Source organism: Marmota monax, unplaced genomic scaffold, assembly GCF_021218885.2.
Source record: "Marmota monax isolate L192 unplaced genomic scaffold, Marmota_monax_Labrador192_F-V1.1 WCK01_AAM20220418_F8-fsc00038, whole genome shotgun sequence".
NCBI lineage: Eukaryota > Metazoa > Chordata > Mammalia > Rodentia > Sciuridae > Marmota > Marmota monax.
The window spans coordinates 7,030,563-7,055,334 of NW_026692498.1; the positions used below are offsets into that span (position 1 = coordinate 7,030,563).

At 56.0% G+C, this 24,772-nt stretch overlaps 2 protein-coding genes across 5 annotated transcripts; one reads left to right on the forward strand and one right to left on the reverse strand.

Annotated features, from left to right (window-relative positions):
* The first annotated feature begins 402 nt into the window (after positions 1 to 402).
* Rela (RELA proto-oncogene, NF-kB subunit) lies at positions 403 to 10,057 on the forward strand. Of its 3 annotated transcripts, none has more exons than XM_046445236.2 (11): positions 403 to 508; positions 1,044 to 1,070; positions 1,167 to 1,318; positions 1,457 to 1,605; positions 2,874 to 2,965; positions 3,331 to 3,462; positions 4,224 to 4,328; positions 4,516 to 4,728; positions 7,112 to 7,192; positions 7,282 to 7,356; positions 8,676 to 10,057. In XM_046445236.2, the coding sequence occupies exons 1-11, from the start codon at positions 502 to 504 to the stop codon at positions 9,299 to 9,301; spliced, it is 1,659 nt and encodes a 552-aa protein (XP_046301192.1). In that variant the 5' UTR covers positions 403 to 501; the 3' UTR covers positions 9,302 to 10,057. The 3 variants fall into 3 exon arrangements, with proteins under 3 accessions (XP_046301192.1, XP_058435459.1, XP_058435460.1); XM_058579476.1 differs by lacking the exon at positions 403 to 508 and adding an exon at positions 708 to 727; XM_058579477.1 differs by lacking the exons at positions 403 to 508; positions 1,044 to 1,070; positions 2,874 to 2,965 and having other exon boundaries at positions 1,191 to 1,318.
* Positions 10,058 to 12,797: 2,740 nt separating this feature from the next.
* Sipa1 (signal-induced proliferation-associated 1) lies at positions 12,798 to 24,210 on the reverse strand. 2 transcript variants are annotated; one of them, XM_058579475.1, is made up of 16 exons: positions 24,082 to 24,210; positions 20,956 to 21,760; positions 20,249 to 20,376; positions 19,991 to 20,167; positions 17,850 to 18,024; positions 17,130 to 17,233; positions 16,703 to 16,860; positions 16,005 to 16,614; positions 15,401 to 15,675; positions 14,263 to 14,481; positions 14,061 to 14,172; positions 13,877 to 13,976; positions 13,697 to 13,798; positions 13,550 to 13,604; positions 13,274 to 13,352; positions 12,798 to 13,177 (listed from the first exon to the last, which is right to left on the reverse strand). In XM_058579475.1, exons 2-16 carry the CDS (start codon positions 21,656 to 21,658, stop codon positions 13,031 to 13,033), a joined length of 3,144 nt encoding a protein of 1,047 aa, XP_058435458.1. In that variant the 5' UTR covers positions 21,659 to 21,760; positions 24,082 to 24,210; the 3' UTR covers positions 12,798 to 13,030. The 2 variants fall into 2 exon arrangements, with proteins under 2 accessions (XP_058435458.1, XP_046301204.1); XM_046445248.2 differs by having other exon boundaries at positions 23,839 to 24,186.
* Positions 24,211 to 24,772: the final 562 nt, after the last annotated feature.

Sequence of the window (24,772 nt, forward strand, 5' to 3'; positions counted from 1 at the left end):
GCGGGCGGCCGCAGCAAGCAGCCCTGGCTCTGCTCCAGATGGGCCCGGGATGACATCACCAAACTCCTCGGATCAGCGGGGGGTGGGGGTGGGGGAGCCGAAATCCCCTAAAAACATAGTGAGTAATCGGAGGGCCCGCCCTCCAGGCGGGGCCGAGACCTAACAACGAGCTGAGCCTACCCCCCGTGCCAGCCCGGGGAGCGGCCTCCAGGCTGGCAGCGTCGAGGAGAGTAGCTTCTTCGTCCCGTACGCGGCAAGCACTTGTTTCCCGTCCCCGGCGGCGGCGGCGCGCGGGGCCTCTTCGTCCTCCGCGTAGGGTGCACTTGCTCTCGGCCCCCGCGCGCGGCAGCGGCGCAGCGCGCAGGCGCGGACGGATTCCGGGCAGTGACGTGACTGCGGGCGCGCGCGGCGCATTTCCGCCTCTGGCGAATGGCTCCGCTGTAGCGCGCGCCGCGGGCTCAGCTGCGACCCCGGCCCCGCCCCCGCCCCCGGACCCTGGCCATGGACGGTGAGGGCGCCCTCTGATCCCTCCGGGTGGCCGCGCCCGGTTCGCCGGAGCCGGAGCCCTGCGCCGCCTTCCGCCCCTTCCTGCGCCACCCGGAGCTGCGCAGGGAGCGGCCGGCCGGATGGTGGCGTGGGGCGGGGCGGGCGAAGAGGGGTCTGACTCAGTTTCCCCTCTGGGGGGGTGACGGTTTGACTCAGTCTCCTCCCAGGGCGGGGGTGCGGGGTGAGTCTTGACGCAGTCCCCCCCAGGGTCGTTGGGGCAGGTCTGACTTCGTTTATTAAGACTGTGCCTTAGTTTTCTCCCTGGGAGGGCGGTGGGAAGTGCCCCAACTCAGTTACCCTTTGGGAAGGAAGGATTGCATACCGTTTTCCCTCAGGAAGCAGGTGGTGCTGGTTCCTTTACCCGCACTTAAGTTTAAATGCAGGTGGTAGGAGCCAGTCCTGACTCAGTTTCCCTGGGAGGGAGCTGGCTCCAGCAGGCCCTCGCCGGTGAGGGTGGGCAGTGGGCTTGTGCTGATCCTTTTCTCCTCCCCTTTCAGACCTGTTCCCCCTCATCTTCCCCTCAGGTAAGTGGGCCATCCTTCTGCAGGGCTTGGGGAGGGTCTGCCCAGCATTAGGGGGCATAGGGGCAGCACCAGACCGGCTGGCTGTGTCTCCTGCAGAGCCAGCCCAGGCTTCTGGCCCATATGTGGAGATCATCGAGCAGCCCAAGCAGCGGGGCATGCGCTTCCGCTATAAGTGTGAGGGCCGGTCAGCGGGCAGTATCCCAGGAGAGAGAAGCACGGAGACCACTAAGACCCACCCCACCATTAAGGTCAGCACTAGCCCAGGGCTGGGTGGGGATGCAGGTGTGGTGGAAAGGACTGTGAAGCCCCCAGCAGACTTGCCACTGCGTCTGGGAGCCAGGTCTGGAATTAATGGGCCACGAAAGTATGTTCTGTACTTTGGACAGATCAATGGCTATACAGGACCAGGGACAGTTCGCATCTCCCTGGTCACCAAGGACCCCCCTCACCGCCCTCATCCCCATGAGCTTGTGGGAAAGGACTGCCGGGATGGCTTCTATGAGGCTGAGCTCTGCCCAGACCGATGCATCCACAGGTGAGTTCCCCAGAGGCCAGGCAGTAGCTTATGAAATGTGGGGGACAAGTAGCTATTACATTGTTACTCGTTTCTGGACAGAATTTCTCTGTTCCAAGCTCTACAAGCTTGGAACAGAGAAATTCTCTATTATCTATTGGGCTGAGCGGGGGTCAGCCTGCCTGCCTGTAATCTCAGTGGCTCGGGAGGCTGAGGCAAGAGGATTTCAAGTTCAAAGCCAGTCGCAGTGAGACCCTGAAACCCTGAGACCCTGTCTCTAAATAAAATACAAAAAAAAAAAAAGAGAGAGAGAGACTGGCGATGTGGCTTGATGGTTAAGTGCCCCTGGGTTTAATCCCCAGTACCAAAATACACACACACACACATATTGATGTGTCCACTCTATCAAGTGGGAGCTTCGTATGAAAGGGACAATTCCCTGATCATCCTGAAGCCCTGATACTTGTGGCTGGAGTGGCAAGTCCCTTGGTGTCATATCTCTCTTATGAGAAAGAAAACCGTGAACTAGCAGACTTTGCTGGAGCTTACATACCGATTGACAGAGTCAGGCTACAACTAATTATACAAATAAATAGACAGACAAGATATTGCAGAAGGCTGGTGCAGTGATGCATGCCTATAATTCCAGTGACCCAGGAGGTTGAGACAGGAGGATTGCAAGTTTGAGGCCTTAACAACTTAGCAAGGCCCTAAGCAACAAAGCGAGGTCTGAAAAAATAAAAAGGCTGGAGATGTAGCTCAGTGGTAAAGTGCCCCTAGGGTCAATTCCAAGTACCAAAAAATAAACAAAAACAAGATACTGTTACAGAGTAATAATTTCAGTGATAAAAATGAAGTAGGGTAATAGGTTGGGAGGGTAACCAACGGTGGGGGAGGCAGGGGAGCTGGTTTCATTACTTTGGACTGAGAGGTCAGGGAAAGCCTCTCTCTGCTAAGACTTAAATGGTGAGAAAGCATGAAGAGAAGAAAGCAGAGAAGCATGAAAAAACATTCCAAGCAGAAAAAACAAGTGCAGTAGCCTTGGAGGAGGAGGAGTGAGTTTAGTGTATGTGGAGGATGGAAAGGAAGCTCCTGGGCTGAGGGCTCCCTACCCACAGGGGCTCCTTGGCTGAGGTAGGTGTAGCTTTCACTGCAGCATAACGGGAAGCCATTGCAGGGGGTGAAGCACAGCAGTGATCTGGGGGCTTGGGTTTTGGAGGGAAGAAGGGGTAAACTGGACAAGGGAGCAAGGTGGAGACCCAGGACTGATGCCTGGGGGGACACCTTAGCTTCCAGAACCTGGGGATCCAGTGTGTGAAGAAGCGGGACCTGGAGCAGGCGATCAGCCAGCGCATCCAGACCAACAACAACCCCTTTCAAGGTGAGGGGGGAGGGGCGAAGACCTGAGCCTGCCAGTGGCACCATACCCTCTCACCCCCGCCAGGCCCCTGCCCTGTGTCTCCCTTATTGGCCAAAACTCATAGTGTGGATGGAATCTTGCTGCCCATTCATTACACACTCCCATTTTACCACCTGGAAACTGAGGCCCAGAAAGGGGACATGGCATCTAGTCATTGTGAAATCAGTGATGGGTCTGGGACCTTGGCTTATTTCTTCCCTGGGACTTTGGGACTTCTGTATCACATGCCTTCAAAGGGCACCCTCAGTACAGAGCTGCCTGCCCTCCCTCATCCCGTGTCATGCGCCGCCCCCCCCAACTTTCCTGACCAACTGTTTTTCTGGCAGTTCCCATAGAAGAGCAGCGTGGGGACTATGACCTGAATGCTGTGCGGCTCTGCTTCCAGGTGACAGTGCGAGACCCATCAGGGAGGCCTCTCTGCCTACCGCCTGTCCTCTCTCATCCGATCTTTGACAACCGTGAGTGGCTAGGACGCCACAGAAAGGGAAGAGGGATGGACCAGGCTGTGGCGGGTGTGGCCTCCAAGAGGGTCTCTGGCTTCATTCAGGCCTCTAGGGTACTCATCATTTCCTCAGTGCCCAACTGAGTTGCCCTTAAGGTGCAGCTTCCACACTGGTCAAAAGTCTGATGGGAAATGGGCACTTTCCATATCATGTGAGGGGAGAGTTAATGTGCCCAGAACTAATGATTCTGGAACATCAACTCACAGGAACAAGATAATGCTAGACAGTGAGAATTCATTGAGGGCAGCTCACCAGAAGCTAACAGATGATATGGGCTGATGTTGATCAGTTGCAATCTTTAACCATCAGGATGAATGAAAACGAAAGGACTCTGGAGCCCCAAGAATGGGGAACCAGAGTAAACTGGGAGTCAGGAGGGAAGGGCTCATTGCCAGGTGGAGAAAGAGAAGGTATGACCAAATTGGTTCCCATTGGGCCACAGCTTTGTGGGGGCGGAGATGTTAAGGTGTCATGTGTTGTTGGATTCTCCTTGTCCAGAGCAGTGTTGAGCACACAGCTGGTAAAGAGCTGCTGGATTGGTTGGTGTGAGGAGCCATCAGGAATGGTCTAAGTTTGGCTACACAAGTGTGATTGGCAAACTGGGGGTTACCTTGACACTGGGCAGGCAGGGAAGGGCAGGGATGTTGCATCTCCTGCAGGCCACCCTGGGGACCTCTGGTAGTTCAGGGCTTCCTTCCTTATTGTCACGCTCTCAGGTGCCCCCAACACTGCTGAGCTCAAAATCTGCCGAGTGAACCGAAACTCCGGGAGCTGCCTTGGTGGGGATGAGATCTTCTTGTTGTGTGACAAGGTGCAGAAAGGTACTCTCCAGGGGCAGGGCTGGACTGTTTGGAGTGAGAGGTGAGGGCAAGGCCGAGAAGATGTGGTGCCAGGTACCTGACTTTAAACACTCAGGCCTGGGATGAGCCAGGAGACAAGCATCAGAAGTTAGGACCTGCAGACTTGAGCGGGTTAGACACTGATGACACCCCCACCCATCTCCCACAGAGGACATTGAGGTGTATTTCACGGGACCAGGCTGGGAGGCCCGAGGTTCCTTTTCTCAAGCTGACGTGCACAGGCAAGTGGCCATTGTGTTCCGGACCCCTCCCTATGCGGACCCCAGCCTGCAGGCTCCTGTGCGTGTCTCCATGCAGCTGCGACGGCCTTCTGACCGGGAGCTCAGTGAGCCCATGGAGTTCCAGTACCTGCCAGACACAGGTATGCAGCCAGGGAGGGTGGCAGCAGGGCTGCTGGGCTCTAAAAAGAAAAGCCAGGGCTGGATGTCTGGGGTGGAACTTGGGTTTATGCAGTATAGTCACTGTTGCGTAACATTTCAGTCAAGGGCAAACTGATATATGATGGGTGTCCCATAAGCCTATATTGTCTAGTGATGTAGTATCATCTTAGTTTTTGTAAGCATACACAATGACATTTACCTAATGATGAAATCACCTAATGATGAAATCTGAAATCGCCTAACGATGCATTTCTCAGAATATGTCTCATTGTTGAGAGAAATACAACTAATCAGAATCCTTCTCTTGCCTCATTTAAAAATGGTAGCCAAGACTTTTCAGCATATACTAGTCTGCCCCTATTCCAAACATTTCAGCATTATCTGATTTTAATCTCTTGCCAGTCTTTTGAGGGCAAGGACATATCTGGTGAGTGGCAGAGTCAGCATCTGACCCTAGGCCACCTGGCTCCACGTCCTGTTGTAGACGTGTGTTCCTTGTCACTGCCATACAGCCCAGCCACATTTTGGTCAAGGCTTTGAGCGCCCACTTGGTAGAAGGACCCATGCCTGGTGTTGTGAATGCAAAGATGAACAAGCAGGTTCTCTGTCCTTCATAAGCTCAGTCATATGGGGAAGATGGACACACAGAACACATCGTTACATCACAGAATGACGTGTGAAACTGAGATGTGTGCAGAGTGCCCTGGAGTGCAGGCACAGGGAGCTGGAGACAGGTGCCTGGAGGTGGTAGCATTTACCTTGGAGAAAGATCCAGAAGCACATTCTTTATGCCTGTGGGCCATCATTGGAAGGCAGGGGTGTAGGCAAGGACATGGCCAAATCAGGGGCATTTTTGTGGTGGGAGCTGACCATGCCATGGGCAAACCTAGATGCAATTGCTTGTCAGGCCAAGTGCAGGGTTTCATCCTGGAAGCAGTGGGGAGCCACCAAGGTCTTCTCAAGGGAGACATGGCCTGAGCAGAACTGGAGGTTCGTTCTGCTGCAGTCAGAGGATCAGAGAGGGAGGGACTCACAGTGCGGAGGCCATTTGGGAAGATGTTGCTATAGGGTAAGAAGAGGAGATGTGGGGCATGGACCTTGCAAAAAGGAAGGCGGAGCAAGATGATCACACCTCCCATTGCTGTCCTGCTTGGCTGTCTTTCAGCCTTGCCGCCATTTAGTGCGTGACACACACCAGGCTCAGTTCACCTCAGGACCTGTGTCCTGGCTATTGCCTTGGAATGCTTGGCTCACACCAATCCTTCCCTGATGACCTCTAATCTGACTCTCACCTCCATTATGGTGCTGTTCTGTCACCTTATTCTTGGACATGTGCTTCCTCAAAGTTCCTGGCACATTTGAGATCTTGTGTATGGTTGTGTCCGTGTCCCTCTATCACCAAGATACCATGTTTTTTTTTTTTTTTAATATTTATTTAGTTTTAGTTGGACACAATACCTTTGTTCCATTCATTTATTTTTATGTGGTGCTTAGGATCGAACCCAGGGCCCCACACATGCTAGGCGAACGCTCTACCGCTGAGCCATAATCCCAGCCCAAGATACATGTTTTTAGGAGCAGGACCCTTGCATGTTACTCACAGCTGTATGTCCAGTGGCTTGGAGGGGGCCGGCACACACTAAGTGCTTGGTAGATGTGTGTCGAGTTAGTAAGTGGGAGGGGGAGAAAGATGATGGTAGGGATAACTCCAAGGTTTCTAGCTTTGGTGACCTGGCAGAAGGATGGCCAGGGACCCAGGAGGAAAGGTCATGAAGTTGGCTCTGGGTTGAGGGCACTTGAGGTGGAAGATAGTTCTGAAAGCTCCAGGCTAATGTGCCAAACCACTAGAGATGAGGAGTCTGGAAGTCTTAAAGAGGCCTGTTTGGCCTTGGTGCAGAGTGCTCCTCTCGGGGCCTGCCTGGAGGTTGGGAGGTGAGCAGTGCAGGTGAGGGATGACCTGGAGGCTTGGCCCCCTGAGGGCTGCTCTCCCCAGAACAGGGCCCCTTCACGCAGCATCACCCAGGGCCTCTGAAGGACAGATTCAGCCAACAGAGTCTTCTCAAAAGCTGGGAGAGGGCTGAGGTTGTGGCTGAGAAGTGGAGCCCTTGCCTAGTGTGTGTGAGGCACCACATGAAAATAAGATGGGGATATTGTGTCCACCTGTAACTAAAAAATAAATATTAAAAAAACAAAACAAAACGGGAGAGTCTTAGAACTGCTGTGTGTGGGTGTCCCACATCCCTCTTCACTGGTTGGGAGACCAGTCTCAGGAAAGTCTGACCCTTTCCCTTCTTCCTGAGGGGCTTTTGGGACCACCGGAGGCCAGCTGAGGAGAATAAGGCCCATTCCCCATTGCTTTTCCAGATGATCGTCATCGTATTGAGGAGAAACGCAAAAGGACATATGAGACATTCAAGAGCATCATGAAGAAGAGTCCTTTCAGTGGTGAGATGGGGAATGGGCAGGGAGGGAGGCCCTAGGAATTGGGGAGGGGATATCCCAGGGACTGAACTGACTCAGCGCTTGCCCTTCAGGACCCACTGATCCCCGGCCTCCACCCCGGCGTATTGCCGTGCCTTCCCGCAGCTCAACTTCCATCTCTAAGTCAGGTAAGGACTTGCTCTAGTGTCCTTGGAACAATGGGTTCAACTGTGCTCAGGCTACATTTGGGACGCCTGGAAGGGAGATGAACATAGGCACCAACAGGTGTCTGATGCCTGCTCTCTGTGAGGCCCGTGCTTCTCAGGGATGTGGCTTGGTGACCTCTATCAGGGTCATCTAGGGAGCAGTGGAGGCATGGATTCCTACCCCACTCATTACAGACTGCTGAACTAAAGGCTGTGGAAGTGTGGCTCAGGAGGCAGCAGCTTCCTGGGGATGCTAATATACAGGGAAGTCTGAGAACCACTGCATCAGTTAAGCCCTGTGTTAGATACCTTGGGAAACAGATATGAAAATGGATGATCTCAAGCCAGGTGTGGTGGTACACACCTGTAATCCCAGCAACTCAGGAGGCTGAGGCAGGAGGAAGCAAGTCCAAGGACAGTCACAGCAACTTAGTGAGGCCTTATCTCAAAATAAAAAAGGGCTGGGCATGTGGCTTAAGTGATTAAGCACCCCTCTGTTCAATCCCTAGTACCAAAAAAATAATCAAAATGGATGATCTCTGCCCAAACTCTCAATTGAATTAGGGAAGGAAAAACAAAAACCAAAAAGCACCTCTAAAGTAGTAAGAGGTGTGTGGCATCTCACCAAGAGGTGTTGGTATGTGGCTTAAAAAAAGTGATAAGTAGCCAGACAGTGATGCAGGCCTGTAATCCCCTCAGGAGGCTGAGGCAGGAGGAGCTCAAGTTCAAAGCTAGCCTCAGCAATTTATTGAGTCTCTAAGCAACTTTATGAGACCTTGTCTCTAAATGAAAATACATAAAAGGGATGGGGATATGGCTCAGTTGTAAGTGCCCTGAGTTTAATCCCTGGTACCAAAAAGCAAAACAACAACAAAAAAGTGATAAGTGCCCACTTCAGGCCACTGCTCACTGGGTCCTCCAAAGGCTCATTTCCCCTCAACTGGTTTTTCAGCTGTACAGTGAGGTCAGAGGTGAGAGCCCTTTGTGGGCTCTAAGATTGGGGGGCTGGTGTCCAAGGAGGCAGTGTGGCTAGAACTGGACCCTGTTGACCAAGTCACATTGGTTACAGGGAGGGAGCCAGGAGTTGGGTGTAGTGCGGCACGCCTGTAATCCCAGCTACTCAGGAGGATCACAAGTTTAAGGCCAGTCTGGTCAATTTAGTGAGACCCTGTCTGTCTCAAAATACAAAACAAAAAGGGAAGGGCTGGTCCTAAGCACTATCAAGAGTGGCTCAGGAACAGAGAATAGGGTGGGTCTTTCTAGGGCTTTCTGTGACCTCAACCTTTCTGTCTCTCCTGCAGCCCCCCAGCCCTACACCTTTACACCATCCCTCAGCACCATCAACTTCGATGAGTTTCCCCCCATGATGTTACCTTCTGGGCAGATCTCAAGCCAGGCCTCTGCCTTGGCACCAGCCTCTGCCCCAGTCTTGGCCCAGGCCTTGGTCCCAGCCCCATCCATGCCACCACCTCTGGCCCAGGCCCAGGCCACAGCCCCTGGCCCAGTCCTAGCCCCAGGCCCTCCCCAGGCTGTGGCCCCACCTGCCTCAAAGACCACCCAGGCCGGGGAAAGCACACTGTCGGAGGCCCTGCTACACTTACAATTCGATGCTGATGAAGATCTGGGGGCCCTGCTTGGCAACAGCACAGACCCAGCCGTATTCACAGACCTGGCCTCAGTCGACAACTCGGAGTTTCAGCAGCTGCTGAACCAGGGTGTATCCATGCCCCACCCCACAGCTGAGCCTATGCTAATGGAGTACCCTGAGGCCATCACTCGCCTGGTGACAGGTTCCCAGAGGCCCCCTGACCCAGCTCCCACCTCCCTGGGAAACTCCGGGCTCCCCAATGGCCTCACAGGGGATGAAGACTTCTCCTCCATTGTGGACATGGACTTCTCAGCCCTTCTGAGTCAGATCAGCTCCTAAGGGGGTGACATCAGCCCTGCCCAGAGCACCAGGTTGCAGGGGATTGAAGCCCTCCCAAAGCACTTATGGATTCTGGGGGGTGTGCTCCAGCTGTCCCCAATACCTTTGGGTAATGCCTTTTTGGGGGCACATTTTATTCTTTCATTGGCAGTTTCTATCTATCTCTTTTTGGAGGTGCTTAAGCAGAAGCATTAACTTCTCTGGAAATGGGGGAACTGGGAATAACTCTTCCCCATCCTAATGGTCATCTCCCTTTGTAGGGAACTCTGGGAGGACCCCATCCCCATGCTCCAACTTCTAGCACTCTCCTAGAGAGAGGAGCAGGCTGGAGCTATGGCCCTTGAGGCCACAAAGCCTTATTTTCAGTGTCTTCCTCACATAAAGGATTCATTTACACTTTGATCCAAAATAATATTCCATCACCAAACCCTTAGGCGCTGCCGAACACCAGCACTTGAGGGACTGGCATTCCTGCCCTGCAGAGGTCTCTGCCAGCTCTTTCCTTGCTCAGCAGTGGCTGAAGGGAACCAATGGCATAGTACTCGCCCTCTCCTGGATCCTGAGGGAGTTTGGTCTGAGACTTCCCTGCTCCCCCCTTTCTTAAGTGCCTTAATAGTGGGGCAGATTGTTTGGAGAGTGGAGAAGGGTAGGCTGGAACCTCTCCAGTTAAGAGGCAGTTTCTACTGAAGAATTAAAGCAATTGGACTCTTGCTGTTTCTATTCTGAACTAATAAATTTTTTGTCAAGCTGGCCAAACATTGCCTTCTTTCAGCAAACACAGAACACACGTTGCTGGTCATGTCAGGCTGGACATTGGTAACAGAGTTGAGTGAATGTGCATACTGTCATTTGGGAGTGTGTGGTCTTAGGATGTCGATGGAAACAGGTGGTGAAGACAGGGGTCCCAATTCAGAGACCAGTTGGGCCCCTTGGCTGGTGGGATGGAACTGTTTCAGAATCTTCACAGGGGCACCATTAACTCCATCCAGGTCTTAGATCAGTAGAGGTTAAACCTGTAGCTAGTGTTGGGAGGCCACTAGGGCCAGAGACCACGTTAGAGGCTGGCAGTAAAGGATCAAGAGGGCCTGCATTAGTTTCACATTTCGGTGACAAGGGAGTGACTGCGGGGAAAGGGTGATATAAAGGTCTATGCCAGCTGCGCCAATGCTTCCATACCCTGTTCTGGGAGGAGAGGCAGAATACTAACCCGCAACCTCAAAGGTGTAAAAGCACAGCCCTGAGCCGGCTCACGCGCAGCAGCCAGCAGCGTAGGCCGAAGGGCCAGCCATCCCGATGCTCCTGCGTATATGGCATTTAGCGATGGGCCAGGCAAAGTGCTTGGGGTTTTCCCTCTGGGCGGAGATACATGGTGTCGCACCGTTGCAGAAGGGTGCTCTCAGGGGCAAGCGAGATAACATTAGCGGACCCGCTGCAAAAGTTAACGAGTTCCCTGGGAATAGGGTCTGCGCGCAGATGCCAATGGATCGGGCCTTGAAAACAGGACGCCAGCGGGCAGCGCAATATTGGGGAACCGGAAGCTGTCTGAGGAGTAGAGTCAAACTTGCACTAGGGCCTCGTGCTCAGGGGGCGTGCCCGGGGGCGTGTCCTGAAGCGAAAGCGGGTCAAGCTGATATCCCGCTGTGGGGGTGGAACCCGAGCTAGCGGTGGCCGGGTCCTAGGGTCAGAACCCGGGTGAACTTAAGGACCTGCCGGAATGAGAGCGCCCGGGAGGCGGGGCTGACTGGAGCCGGGGCGGTAGGGGCGGAGCGGAGGCGGGACCGGTCGTGGAGAGGCAGCTTCTAACTCGCAGGAAGCCGCGCTCGAGGCTGCGCGCAGGGTTCCAGCCCAAAGTCGAGGGAAACCAGTGAGCTCAGGTTCTTCAGTCCAGGCAGCGCCTCGCTCTTCCTGGCTTTCCCAGTGTCCTGCAGTGACCTTCGTTGACCCCCGGAAGCCCTCTCATGGACCTTCCCACACTCCCCGAGTGACCTTATCGTGCTTGTGGCTCAGTAGTCCCAAGTCTTTGTCTCCAGCCCAAACTTCTTTCCCCTGCGGGCCAGCCCACTTGACATCTCCACAATGACGTCTCTTAGGTCTCTCAAACTCGCCCCGTTTCAAGTGACCTCAGCTGTCCCCAACCTGCCCCTCCTCCCCTCTTGTTCCAGCCATCACCCTACCACCTTCTAAGGGTTTGCGGTCAGGAAACTGGCCACCACTGTGGATGTCACCTCTTCTGCCCTTGCAACTAGTCCTCATGACATCCTGGCAAATCTGCCTCTTCTCCCCATCATCACTGTAATCACCTAGTTTAAGTCACCTTCTCTCCCTCCAGGACTGCGGCTAGCTACATCTTCCTGCAGCCAAAGGGTTCCGCACCCAAATCTCATCTGTCACTCTCCCTTTAAACATCTATCAGCCACACGATCAGGTCCCAGTTTTGTGCAGACACACTTCCAAAGTGACCAGAGCCTGCCTTCCACACTGCCACTTAAGAACTCCTCATTATAGCTCCCAATCAAGAAAAGCTGGGCCATGGTATTCAGAACCGCCATTCCAGGATGGCTTGTGCACTCCCCACAACCCTTTCTGATCCAGCTCCAGCCACTTGAATCCTGGATTCCTGCATGTGACAGGACCACACCCTACTGGGATACCCTAGCCATCTGTGCCTGGTCAACTCCAACTCAACCTTTAAAACTCAGTCCTTGTGTCATCTCCTCCATGAAGCCTCCCTCATCTTCCCTATTACTTAAAGCTTAGTTCACCCCCAGAGCCCAAGTTAACAGAGACTTGTGGCCTAGTTTCAGCAGAGTAAGCTTTAGCCAGCCTAGGGAAGGGCCTGGATGAAGCACGTGATGTTGGACAAGTCAGTGCCCTGTCTGGGTTTCAGATTGGAAACCTAGAAAACACAGGGTTTAGACAAAGTCCAAGTTTGGGCCTGATGGTGCCTCTCATAGGATAGCCCCAGTCTGGTGGGGGATTGTGGACCAGTGAGCAGAGAAGTGGGTTGAGGGCCAGTGTCCTCTGGGATATGGAACAGAGAAGCTGCCACCCCTGGAATTCGGTCCTGCAAGATGTGGTCAGGTGGTCAAAGGGACTAGAAAGGCTAGTAACTAGAAAGAAAGAATATGGCCTTCCCTGAGAGACACATGAGGCACAGTCAGCCTCTTCCTGACCCCCAAACTCTGTCCCTCCCCTGTCTTGAAGATCCATTCTGTTTCTCTGTCCCTGATCTCAGGCCCCTGGGTTTGGTTCCAGAACCAGGAGACCTAAGCAGGGTAGGTGTGGAATATGGAAATCGGACACCAATTTCCCAACAGAACCAAATAAATGTTTGTGGGAGAGAAGCCAAAGGGTGGCCTAACCGCAGAGACCCCCTCAGAGCCAGCCCAACCCTAGGCTAATATTCCCAGGCCTGTCCTTCTAATTTGTCTTGGGAGCTTCACGTGGCCTCAGGTGTACCCCCGCAACACGTCTTGAACACATGTACAGACACTGATACTGTGGCTTCTTTACTCCCTGTCGTCCCCTTGTCTCCACAAAATATTTACAAACAGGGACGAATAGGGCACCTTTGCCACCAAATGGACTGGGGAGTTGGGGCAGTGCTCAGACACGCCTTGGCGCAGGGAGGGATCCTGAGGAGGGCCCAGGGCTGGTGTGACCCAAGTACTCTGCAGGGCCCAGGCAGTTCTAAGTAGGTCCATCGTTAGCCTGGGGCTGTGGGTGAGCTCAGGCCAGGTCCGGAGCGGGGGAGCCCAGCTGCTTGGAAGCCAGGAGCAGGCGGGTGGCGGCGCTCTCCGACTCAGCCAGTAGCCGCTGGTTGTTGTGCCGCAGGTTCCTCACCTCCTCCTCCAGGGCTGCCCTGTCTGCCTTCTCCTGTGTGTGTCGGGCCAGCAGGAACAGGGTCAGAACAGCCACCCCTTTCCTGTGGCAGCCCTATGACTCTGTGCCAGCCCCAGGCCACCTCATCACCTTCTGAAGGTCTTCCTGCAGCTTCCTGAGCATGGACTCCAGGTGAGAGACTTTCTCTGATAGACTCCCAGGTTCTGGCCTGAGGACATGAGGTCAGAACTCAGTGGGACCATCACAGGGGCAGCACCAGAGGCTGACTCTCAGAAGCCCCTTGAATGTGCAGCACCCAAACCCTGTCTTCCGAGACTTAGGTGGATAATGCTTAACTCCAATGGACAGGCACAAAGGGTGGCAGAAGGGCACATGAAGGGGCTATGTGAGGGTGGGAAGCCTTACTCAGCATCAGACTTTGGAGTTCCCTTGGGGTCTCCGCTCTCTGGGATGGGCTGTCCTATGGGACAGAGGGGCCATGTGGGCAGGTCTGAAAGGGAGAAAGAATCCATCCCCTCCTGGCTCTTCCTCCCAGTACCCTGGTGGCCTTACCCTCCCGGGATAGTGACTCGAGAATGGTGTTGCAAGTGGAGGCAATCTCTGAGATGGACTGCCACTCGTCCTCCAGGGTCTCACTGCCGGCCTCTGACATGACTGTGGGCACAGGAGGGGGCTCAGCAGGGGGAGTCACAGAGCCACCCTCCCCCTCCGTGCCCACTACTCCAGACTCACTCTTGCTGATAGAGTTCCTCAGAGACAAGGTTCGTGGCAAGAAGGAGGCCCTCAGTTCTGGGGCTGAGTCCTCATGGCCACTGGGGCTGCCTGGCCGGTCCTGGGGGACAGAAATGGATGTTGATGCAGTGATACCAACTGTCACCTCTATGCCACTGGGCTCCAGAGCCTTGTTTCTACTCACCTTGAAGGGAGGTATCTCTCTGCCAGCACCAGGTGTCGATGGCTTGGCAGTGGTGGCCAGTAGGAGGTCCGGGGTGGTGTCAGGCAAGACTGGGGCCTCATCTGACAGGGAGCTGGGAAGAGCAGGGGTGGCTCAGACCTGGAAGCTGGTTTCCCAGAGCCTTGCCTGCCCAGGCCCCACCAAGCTGCCCAAGAGAGTGCACCTGTGGGGCGATGGTGGGTTCTGGCTGTGTAGGAACTCAGTCCTCTCCTCTGCCAGATCCTTAGCCCCTGGAGGGCCACTGCCATCCTGCAGGCATAGGTGCAGCAGCTGCTTTGTGGTGGGCAGCAGGACTACCTTGGGGGTCTCATCCTGCAGAGGTTCTGCAGCTCCCCGCCGGCTGGGCTCCTGCAGAGACAGCGTGTACAGCTCCGAAAAGCTCCTGGGGAAGATGGGGAGGGGTGGCATCAGGAAGGACTCCCAGCATCGCCAGGCCCATCCCTAGATGCAGCCAGAGGCTCACCACCAGGGGAGAGCGCCCCAAACTCCCTAACAGTGAAAAACGTGTGCCTACTTGCTGCCCATTCTTCCAGACCTGGGCTCAAATCCCAGTGCTATCCTATGTATCCTGGGCAAATCACTCCAAATGTCCCATCTATGAAATGGGACAATAGCGCTAAGCTTGTATCATGCTATGAGAGTTTAAACAGCCCATGCAATTGCTTAAGTATCCCAAATTCACTGCCTTGAGCTAAATTTGGCCAGTGCCTTTCCCTTTTCTAGAACATGTGCCTGTTTTAGCAACTCATATGAGCTAAGAATGACTAGATGTTTAAATAATTGAAAGAAATCAAAAGAATATTTCATGACAAGTAGAAATTAGTTCAGACTTAACACAATTTGACTTGTGATTTTTGGACCTTGGGATATGTCGGTTAATTACAGTAACCCCTTCATAAGGCAAGGAGCATCTATGTGAAATCCAAATAGTTCAGTGTCCATAAATAGTTTTAGTGGAACTCAGCTGCACTTATTCATTTACCTACAGCGGCAGAGATGAGTAGATGTGGAAGAGACAGGAAGTCCCAGAAAGCCTGAAATATTTACTGTCTGGCCCTTTACAGCCTTAGCAGAGTAAATAAACAATAGTGGGAGGGGTTATAGTGGTGGCCATCTAATCTTGTGAGCAGTGAAACCAATGGTGCTTAATTGGTTCCACTCTATGTAAAGTGCAGTTCAGAGAGGTCAGGACACAAAGGACTCTCAAAGCACACACATGCAAATCCCGAGAACGCTGGTGGCCACACAGGAGGCACAGGCTGCCCAGTCCTCCCACTACCCAGTGTCCCCAGCGCCCTGACCTGCGGGGCCTGCCGCTCTCATCGGGGGGCAGGACAGTGACGCAGACCTTGGGCGCAGAGCGTAGCAGCTGGGCAGCAGCCTCGGGGCCAAGGCTGGGCAGCGTCTGGCTGCATACGCGCAGCAGGCGCGCCCCGGGCCGCAGCCCAGCAGTCTCAGCAAACGTGAAGCGCTCCACATGCGTGATGAAACCCTCCGCGTCCACCTCGAAGCCCAGGCGGCCCTGGCCGTCGCGGGGAAGCGCCAGCTCCCGGGTCTCGCAACCTCGGCTTACCAGCTGCAGGACGGGGTGGGGTGTGGGCGGGGCTACCAGGAGGCGGGGCCAAGCCAGCGCCCCCGCCCCGCCCCGCCTCACAGCAAGGCTTTCCCCGCCCTCCCTGAAGAGCTTTAGTAGCCGAAGGACGGGTGAAGACCTGAGGCTCGGACACTAGAGGTCTCCTGCGGGAGCTTAAATTCCCACGCTGGTTTTGCCTCTTTCCTGGACTTTCCCTTTCGGGGGTGGTGGGGACTCCAAAACACGCTTCTTCTTGGCGCGTGAGGGCACCCTGGCGGCCAGTGCCCTTGAGCCCCATGTTTATTCCCTGGCCTCTTTTCCTCCAGGCTTACCTGCAGGCGCGCCACGACCTCGCCCACCGCTTGTCCGGGGTCCCCTTCGAACCGCAAGGTGATCGCCTCCCCGCGGCCATGGTACAGGTCGAGCTGCTGCTCGGAGAAGGTCCAGGCCAGCACATCACGACAGGCACAGTTGAAGACTACGCGGTCGTCCCGAGGCGCCACCAGCACCAGTGCCTCCGCCGAAATGCCCAGCAGGCACGGCACCTCGGCACTGTCGGGTCCTCCTGCTTGGGCTCCGGCCGCAACCCGCGCCCCTGGAGCTGCGCGCACGCCCCACATCAGTGCACCCGCCGCCTGCAGCTCAGTGCCTGGTCCCCGAGGGGTGGCCCGGCGCCTGCCGCCTAGGGAGGGCAGGCCAAAGCGGGAAGCTGAGTCCAGCGATGTAGTCGTCACCTCATTGGTAGCCAGGTCCTGTAAGTATTGCTGGCGCGTGCGTGTAGCCATGGCGTGGAATTGGCGTGCATGTGTGGCTGCCTGCTCACCATTGAGAGCCTTGGCGAGCAGGAAGGCCCGGAAGTCAGCGTTGGCTGCAAAGGGGCCTCCACCCGGGGGCAGAGCTGGTCCAAAGGCTGGAGTGTCCTGGGTGCGGCTCACAGCCACCCTGTGCAGAGGAAGGCTGCAGTGAAGGACAGCAGAGGGGCTCCTGGACCCAGTGCCCATGGGAAACCTGGGATGACCCAGGTGCCCACCTGTAGGACGTGTGCTGCGTGCAGGGAGCATGCGCCCGCACCACTAAGAACACATGCTGGAAGTGCGAACGGATGGTGGTAGGGCAGAAGGGCTTGCTGCCCGGCTCCTGGAACACGATGGTCACAATGTCATTGCCGATGTGACGCTTCCTCAGGAGCTGGGGGTTAGATGGTGGAGAGTGGGTGAGAGGCACTATGTACCCCCAAACCCCTCATTCAGGCAGGGCAAATCCTCGACCTGACTAGCACCGCCACCTATCTCTGGTGAAGGCGTAAGGTGTTTATCTTTGGGAAGGTGCTTCCAGAGGGAAGGGTTGCAGGGGTCAGGAGAGCTCAGGCCAAGGCTCAAGTACTGCCACCCACACAGTACTCTCCAAGACTCCCCAGAACCCCTGCCAGTCCCCACCCTGTGCCAGGCCCCTCACACCTGCTGCTGGTTATTAGGAGTGTAAGGCAGCATCGTGGACACGTGGAACATGATCTCATGGTCCTGGTACGTGGTGTAGAGGGAATGCGTGCCCGTGGAATCCGCTGTGGCCGGGGAGTTGGGGACACAGAAAACAAAGGGAGTCCGGATGGCTTAAACCTGCCATCCTGTTCACACTCAGGAGCCTCCATGCTCCAACAACAGGCAGACAACCCCTTCATGCCACCAGCCAGAGCCTAAGCCACAGGGTCTGAGGCCTTCAGCTTTGGCTGCTCCCCTCCCCTCCCCCACAGGCTGCAGCCTCACACCAGCGTGAAGGGGGTCAGGACAAGGGTGTGGAGATAGAACCAAGACAGAAGTGAGAAAGGGTCTCAGAAGGAGACAGGAGTGAGTGTCTTAGGAGGGAACTGATGGCCTGAGCACAGAGGCCTCTCCCAGAGGCCCCTGGGGCCCATCCATCTAGGGAAGTGGGGTGTTCCCCTGGAAGCTGGCTTCCGTGTTGGAGGAGTGATACCTCCAAAACCACTGGGCCCCAGCTCAGGCAATAGGGTACCAGGGCCTTGGAAGACAGCCCTGGACCCTTCTTCCAGCCCATAGCCTGGCTTTGCAGCCAGACATGTCCTCAGCCCCAGACTCTGGACAAAGAGTCACAAGGGACCCCAAGGAATGCTGCCCTCAGTACAAGTTCTGCCCCTTCCCCACTAGCCCCCAGGGCCTCACTTTTGGTGTCTAGCTGGGCCCGGTAACTCTCAAAGCCTTTGAGCCGCACCACATCGCCCAGCAAGGTGAGGAACTGCGTGAAGGCTGCCCCCGCCTCCTGGTTGTTGTACATCTCCTCCTCTGAGCCCTGGCCGGCCCGGCAGTACAGGATGCCCACCTTGCGCTGGAAGCTCAGCTGGGGGAGAAGAGGGTGGCAGAAGGCACAGGCCTCAGTATCCCATCAATCCCACCCTGACCGTGTTATGGGGAACAGTTGGGACCCTGGCCTGGGGGTTTGGCCTTGAGTCCCAGCCCTCTCTGAGCCACTTCTATGTCCTCACTAGTCAAGTGGGTATAGTCTACTCAGGAGGGGAGGATGGGGGCAGTTAGTCCTCCTGTGAGGATGGAGCAGGCCACGCACACAGTGTACTCGTGGCCCAGAAATGTTCCTGTTGCCATCCTGCTTGACTCAAGCCTAGACCAGCATCCCCTTCTTTGAATTTGAGGTGCCCCCACCCCAGCCCCATGAACCATCTCTGTTCCCAGCTCTTTTCCATCTGTGGATAACCATGCACAGCTCAAGGCTCTCTGATCCCTGGGGTCTCCCCAACTCTTACATCCCTTCTTCATGGCTAAGCTCAGAGCTAGAGCCAGGCACGCAGGAAGCCCAGGTTCAACCCTGGCAATACACACACATACACATACACACACATACATACACACACACACACACACACCTCGACTTCTTCTGCAGCCAAGGGATGCAGCCCCATCCCAGGACTCTCTTGGCCACCTCTGGCTCTGACAAACGGGCCTCTTCTCCACCTATGTTTCTCCCCTCAGTGGCTGCGGTGGCCACCTCCATGGGATGACACCCCCTCTCTGAGTCCAGTCCAGACAATTCTTCCAAACTCCAGGCCTCCTTCCCCAGCTGCCAGGTACCCTGCCAGCACTCTGGCACCTCATCTCCTCGCTGCCACTCTCTGGTCCCTTTTCCTCCTCCAGGGTCTCCGACTCCATGAAAACACCATTCTCAGGGGCCAAGAAGCTGAGGAATCTCAATCTTCCCTTTTTCAGTCAGTCACAAGGGCTACTGACTCTACCCCTGGACTGTCACTTTCTTGTCACCTCCTCTATCATCACCAACATGTCTAGCTTGGATAACTGTATTGACCTTTGACCTGGCCTCTCTGCCTTCTGCTCCAGCTTCGTCTCCTGTAACCAGAGGGCCACTGTGCCTCTCAGATCCAGCCATTGCTTCTCAGTGCCCCTGGGACCAAAAACAAGCCTCTCTCATCCCCCCTCAAGCTGTCCTCCACGCACACTAAAGTGCATGTGACACTCTCTTAGTCTCAACCATCATCCAAGTTGTTTCTTCAGCCCAGAAGCCTTGCTCAACATTGTCTGCAAAAACACCCCGCTCATCTTGGCTTGAGCTCTTGCATTACCTCCATAGTGTAAAACCCCAGCTGAGGAAGCGCATCAGCACCAGCCCTCCAAAGTCCCCTTGCTAATGTTCTGTTCCTGTATTCCAACAGTTCTCAGTAGATCTCTCTCCACACCCAGCTGTGAGCTACTCAAGGAAAGCACCTGGCCTGGACCTGTCCCTAGTGTCCAGCCTGGGGCCTGACACCAAGAGTGTATGAGACATATTTGTTGAGTGATGGGTGAAGGACACAGAAGAGGAGAGTCAGGGTCAGGGGGCAGCTTTCAGCACAGGGTAGAAAAAAGAATTTCCCGCTGGCCTGACTGTCCCAAAGTAGAACAGGAAACTTTGGGAAGAAGTAGCAAACCATATTGAAAGGAGAATAAGCAGGTGCCACAAGGCAAACTGGTCAGGAATGACAAGAGAACAGCAGAAGCCCTAGGGTCAGTCAGACCAGGGAGTCTGGGTCTTAAAAGTACACATGCACCACTGTGGAGTTTTTTTTAAATGCAGACTCTGGTACAGTGGGCCTGGCCTGGGACCCCCAGAATCTGCATTTCTGATAAGACCCTAGAGGCTGAGGATGCTGGTGGTCTTCAGACCTTTGAGAAACAAGGCTCCAGATGACCCCTGATGGTTTCAGAAACACTGGAGATGGACTGGCTTTCTCTAGGCTGGGGGGATGGGCAGACTGGGTCTACTTGTAAGGCAGGGTCTCCCCATCCTGGCCACTCACCACTTGTTCATCCAGTGTAAGGAGGGTGCGAGGCACCTTGGGGGAAGCCGAGCCCAGACGCAGGCATGTTGGGCTTAATCGTGGTGCCACATGCTCCAGAAGTTTCCTCGGAGACAGGCCTCGTGGGGGGCCTGGTGGCAGTGCGTCCTCTGAGATGGTGCCTCGGAGGGTCCGGAGCTGAAAGGATGTTGGGGCACTTAGGACCAGATGGGGTAAGGATGAGGGGACCTGCGTCCTGATCCCATGATCCTGGCCCACCTGTGTGGTCCGGACAATGATGCGGTAGCTGTGCTGGGTACTCCCTCCGCTGCCTTCTTTCTCCTCCCGCCGCAGGCTCACTGCCACCGGGCCCAGCACCTCGTCCATCCCGAAGAAGTTCTGGTGTTCTGGGGAGGGGCAGGCTGTGGACGATCAGTCAGAGCCCCCTGGCAGTTCTGCCTGCCAGGATCTACCACACTCATCACTAGGTCCCAACTCACCAAGTATAGTCCCTGAGCTTCCTTCTGAAGCCCAGCCCAAATCACAACTTGCCCAAGACCTAAAAGGCCAATGCCTGACTGCACCCAGGCGCAGATGCTGCCTGGCCCCATCCCCACACCCATATTTTTCGTTCTAAGAGAATCTCTTTTCATAGCAAAGGTGAGAACAAGGTTTCTAAGCGTAGGCCTTTCAGGCCCAAGTTTTCCCCTCACAGAAATGTGGACAGAAAATCTCTTTCCAGCTTGGTGGGTTACGAGGATGAACCAGCGGGGTGTGCCTTGGCTGGGGATGAAGGGCCAGGGCTTGCCCTTAAGGAGGTGAGCCCAGCAGAGCCCTGGCTCAGTCCCTTTCCTTCCTAAAGCCAGGTACTTTACAGGGAAAAAAAAAAAAAAAACAACCCTGACCCCTCTACTGTATGCACTGCAGGTGACAGGGACCTCTGTCCCAGCCCCCTCCTCCCTCTCCCCCAGACAGCCTGCACTCACCTTTACCATAGAAGTATTTGCGGTAGTAGCCAGCACCCAAGTCTGCGTGCTCCAGGCTGTAGGCCGCAGTCCGGTTCTGTGGCTCTTCCAGGACAGACACGGAGGCGTTGGGCAGTGCAGGGGGCACAGGTGGGGACACTGGTCCACCTAGGCCTAGCTCGCCCTCACCCCCAAGCTCGCTCACAAATCCAGGTGCCCCAAGCAGCAGGTCTGAGCTCGCAGCCTGGTCCTCGACTGAGGCCGGGGTCCCAGAGCTGGATTCCACATGGCCCCCTGTTCCCCGTGGCCGTGGAGCCCAATCAAAGAGCATGCTCTGGACATCATAGTGAGCAAACCACCGGGGCTCCAGCACTGGTGGGAAGGTGGGCTCTGGTTCCTCAGCAGGCAGCCCCAGCAATGCCAGTGGGTCCGTGAAGAGCCGGGTGGGGGCTGCAGCAGGACGACTGGCTTCCTCGTGACTGTGGGCCCTGGCCCGAGGGCTGGCTGGTGTAGGGGGTCGGGCCTCGCCTGCATCACTGCCACTGCGCAGGAGTGGGCCACTGCCACTGCGCAGGAGTGGGCCCCGAGCTGGCCTTGGCTCGAAGGTGTGTGGTGTCAGTGGGGGCCTGGCTGGCTGGCGCAGCTTACGGGCGAAGAGGTCATCGCTGGGTGCTGGGGCCATGCCCCGCCGAGGGCTCCCCACGCCGCCGGCCCACATGGGCATGCTCTGTGGGCCTGACTCTCTGGGAGCCGGGTTGCATTGGCAGACAAGGGTGCTTGGTGCCCAGCCTGAAGGCCGAGGTTGTGGCAGCTAGCTGTTTCTGCCCTGAAGGAGGAGGGGGCTGTTCAGAGGGGCCTGGGGAGAAAACAGGAACCCAGGCCCCTAGCCTGGTCTTCCACCACCCCGGTTGGCTTCCGGCCCCCTCCGAGACCATCAAAGCTGCTTCCGCTTTCCTGGCCACTTCCTTGTCTGCCTAGGGCTGAGGTTTCCAGCCCCTTCCCTGGTTAGTGTGGGCTGGGCTATGGTGCCTTGGCCCTGAGGGTCCTAAAGCCTAGGCAGCCCTGAGGCTGCCAAGTCCCACTTAACACACCTTTGCTTTGGCCTGGGCCCAGAGTAAAGGTCCCCGCCAAGGCCTGGCCCAAAGGATAGACAACTGGTTTGGGCTGAGACGGGAAACCCATGGGGCCACTGGTGTCTGGGTCCTGCCTGCTTGACAAAGGGAGGACGTCCTGTCCCCAGAGACCTTCCTCCCTGCACCTCCCACTTCCTCCAGGGTCCCTGAGGACCTGAGCACCCAGAGGCCTGCTCTCAGTGCCCTGGCTCCTACAGTCTCAATACCTCAGGGAAATAGGGGCTCCCAGGGCCACAGGAAGGGCAAGAAGACTTCCTTCAACACAGGAAATGGTCCCATCTTTGGGCCCAGCCCCCTTCCAAGCCCGCACATCATGAGGAAGGGGCTGAATCACTCAGCTCAGTCATGGGACCCAAATCACCCTAGCTTGAGAGAGAGACCCCAGGCCCATCCTCTTGCAGATTACTATGCCCACACCTGAAAGCAGGAAAGGGCATGCTAGAACTCAACACCCAAGCCCCTTTGATAGAACTGGAATCCATGGGGACCTCTGCCTATGTGATCTCAGTGATATGGACAGGGAAGTCTGAACTTCATGTAACAGATCAGTCTGGGGTCCAGAAAAGAGATGCTCTTGCCTATTAGCAATTCCATGTAAGAAAAAGTCTGAATCTCCAGGGCCTTAACAGAGCTGCACCAGCACACCCCTGTCCCTGTGTGCTTAGAGGGCTGGGGATGTGGCTCAGTGGTAGTGCACTTGGGTTCAATCCCCAGTAGTGAAAAAAATGAAGAAAAAAAAGGAACCTGCGTAGGTGTGGAGCAGGTGGGGGTTGGGCCAAGCAAGGCTCTCAGTCTCACAGGATGTAAGACTGAGACACCCAAGGCCCCAGAGACCTGCTGAGTGAGGAAATGAGGTGAGCCCAGGGGCAGGTGTGAAAGGTGGTGTGAGAACATGAGGGGGAGCCACCCCCTGCCCCTGTGAACACTTTATGGAGTGGGCAGCCAGAGCAGGGGCCTGGGGACTTTCAGCTGGCCTTCAGAACCAAACAAGGGTAGGCTTCCAAAGCTCAGGGTGCCTCCAACCTTGGTTTCTTGGGACAGGCTCTGATGTGGACCTTGAGCCTCTGTTTTCTCATCTCTAAAAGGGGTTAACTATCCCTGTTCCCACTGAAGACTGCAGGGAGACTGAAAGGAGGGTGAAGCCATTGGAGCTAGCCATCTATGTGCATGACAGATGCAGGCTCCATGTGCCAAACTCTGGGCACGGGCAGGCTTGGGCTGGGTAGGCATGGGGGTGGGTGGGGAGAGGGTATGAAGAAGGGGGTCTGTGCAGGTTCCTGCTCCATGTGGCTAAGCTCTGGACGTGTGTGTAAGGGAGCTCTGTGAGTGTGTGCAGCCCAGCCCAGGGATCGACTCTTGCCTTGGCCCAGTGCCGGGCTCTACCCCTGCCTTGGGGGTGTCTTGGATTCTGCCCCCCATCCCACAGCTTTACACAGGGTCCATTGAGGCCAGGACATTCCTTGCAGTTTGTGTCACTTGCGGGGAAGGGGCAGCTCCGCCCCCACAGATCCGGAAGGCCTGGCTGCCCCAGGAGGCGGCCCTGGACGCTTCCCAGCACATCTGGAGGTCATGACCCCATCTCTGCTGCCAGGGGGCGCGACAGATGTTTCCTCCCAGCCCAGGCCCAAGACTGGGGGGTGGTGTGCAAAAGCTGGAGAGGAGGCCACCCAAAGAGAAGGGGAGACCCAGAAGAGGGGGAGTACCCCCCAACTCAGCAGAAGGGGCAGTTGCCAGCGCCAGAGAGGAGTCAGGCGTCACTGAATCCACTCACCGGCTCACCAGTCGGGTTAAGCCGTCATGAAGAGGAGGGACTGGGAGTCGTCAGACGGAGGCAGAGGACTGGACATGCTGACTCGGGACTGAGCTGGAGCCGGAGGGAGGTTGGGAGGGTGCAGGCAGCGAACGCGGTGAGAAGCCTCGTCTCCACCCCAACACCACCAGTGCTTGCGGCCAGGCCACTTTGTCCCTGTCTGGCCCGACCTCAGGGCTTCCCGAACCCCACTCCCACCAGTACCTCTGGGGCTCCCGCCCAATCGATCACAGCAGCCTCCCGCGCTGGGGTCTTGCTGCCAGTCCTCCAGCTCCGGCTCCCGGCTCGGCTCCGGCTCCGCCTGGGGGCGGGGCCATGTAGGGGGCGTGGTCAGGCGGAGGGGCGGGGCGGTTGCTTCAAGCGCGCCTGGGTCTGTCTGCGGCGGGAAGCGCAGGGGGCGGGGACTCCAGGCCTGGCCACGGTCAGACCAGTGTTCAGCAGGAGGCCAGGCCGACCTAAGCGCCTCCTGCCACCCTTTATGCTGGGCCCACGTTCTGGCTGAGGAATGGGAACAAGTGTACCTGCCTTCCAGAAGGACACCTTGCGTCCAGCTCCCCTCCAGCACTCAGCAGGTGCCCAGGATGCCCAGCCCCCGACTCTGGGTAAATGCTCTATACACCTGTCTCATTTATTGTAGAACACCTTACAAAGGTGTCCTCATCACCTCTTTAAGGCTTGGAGTATTTGAGGTTCAGAGAAAGGCTATGGCCAAGGTCAAGGTTGAGGAATGTAGGATCCATAGGGCTGGAAATTTTTGAACATACTGGAGTGGGAAATGCAAAACAACCACCTTCACATCAAGGCTTCTAAAGGGAACAGGATTGTGGGGAAAAGGACCCATCTTACCTGGTCCCCACCTTGGTCTGACCCCTATCTCCTTCATCCCTTAGTCCCC

Excerpts from the sequence above, each read along its gene's own strand:
- Rela (XM_046445236.2), top strand. Across the intron at positions 4,329-4,515 it reads GTGTGACAAGGTGCAGAAAG|AGGACATTGAGGTGTATTTC; the intron begins GTACTCTCCAGG and ends CATCTCCCACAG. Across the intron at positions 4,729-7,111 it reads CCAGTACCTGCCAGACACAG|ATGATCGTCATCGTATTGAG; the intron begins GTATGCAGCCAG and ends TTGCTTTTCCAG.
- Sipa1 (XM_058579475.1), bottom strand. The coding sequence starts at position 21,658 with ATGCCCATGTGGGCCGGCGGCGTGGGGAGCCCTCGGCGGGGCATGGCC. Across the intron at positions 13,605-13,696 it reads CGAGTCACTATCCCGGGAGG|GACAGCCCATCCCAGAGAGC; the intron begins GTAAGGCCACCA and ends TCTGTCCCATAG. Across the intron at positions 13,353-13,549 it reads ACTCCAAAGTCTGATGCTGA|GCCAGAACCTGGGAGTCTAT; the intron begins GTAAGGCTTCCC and ends TCATGTCCTCAG.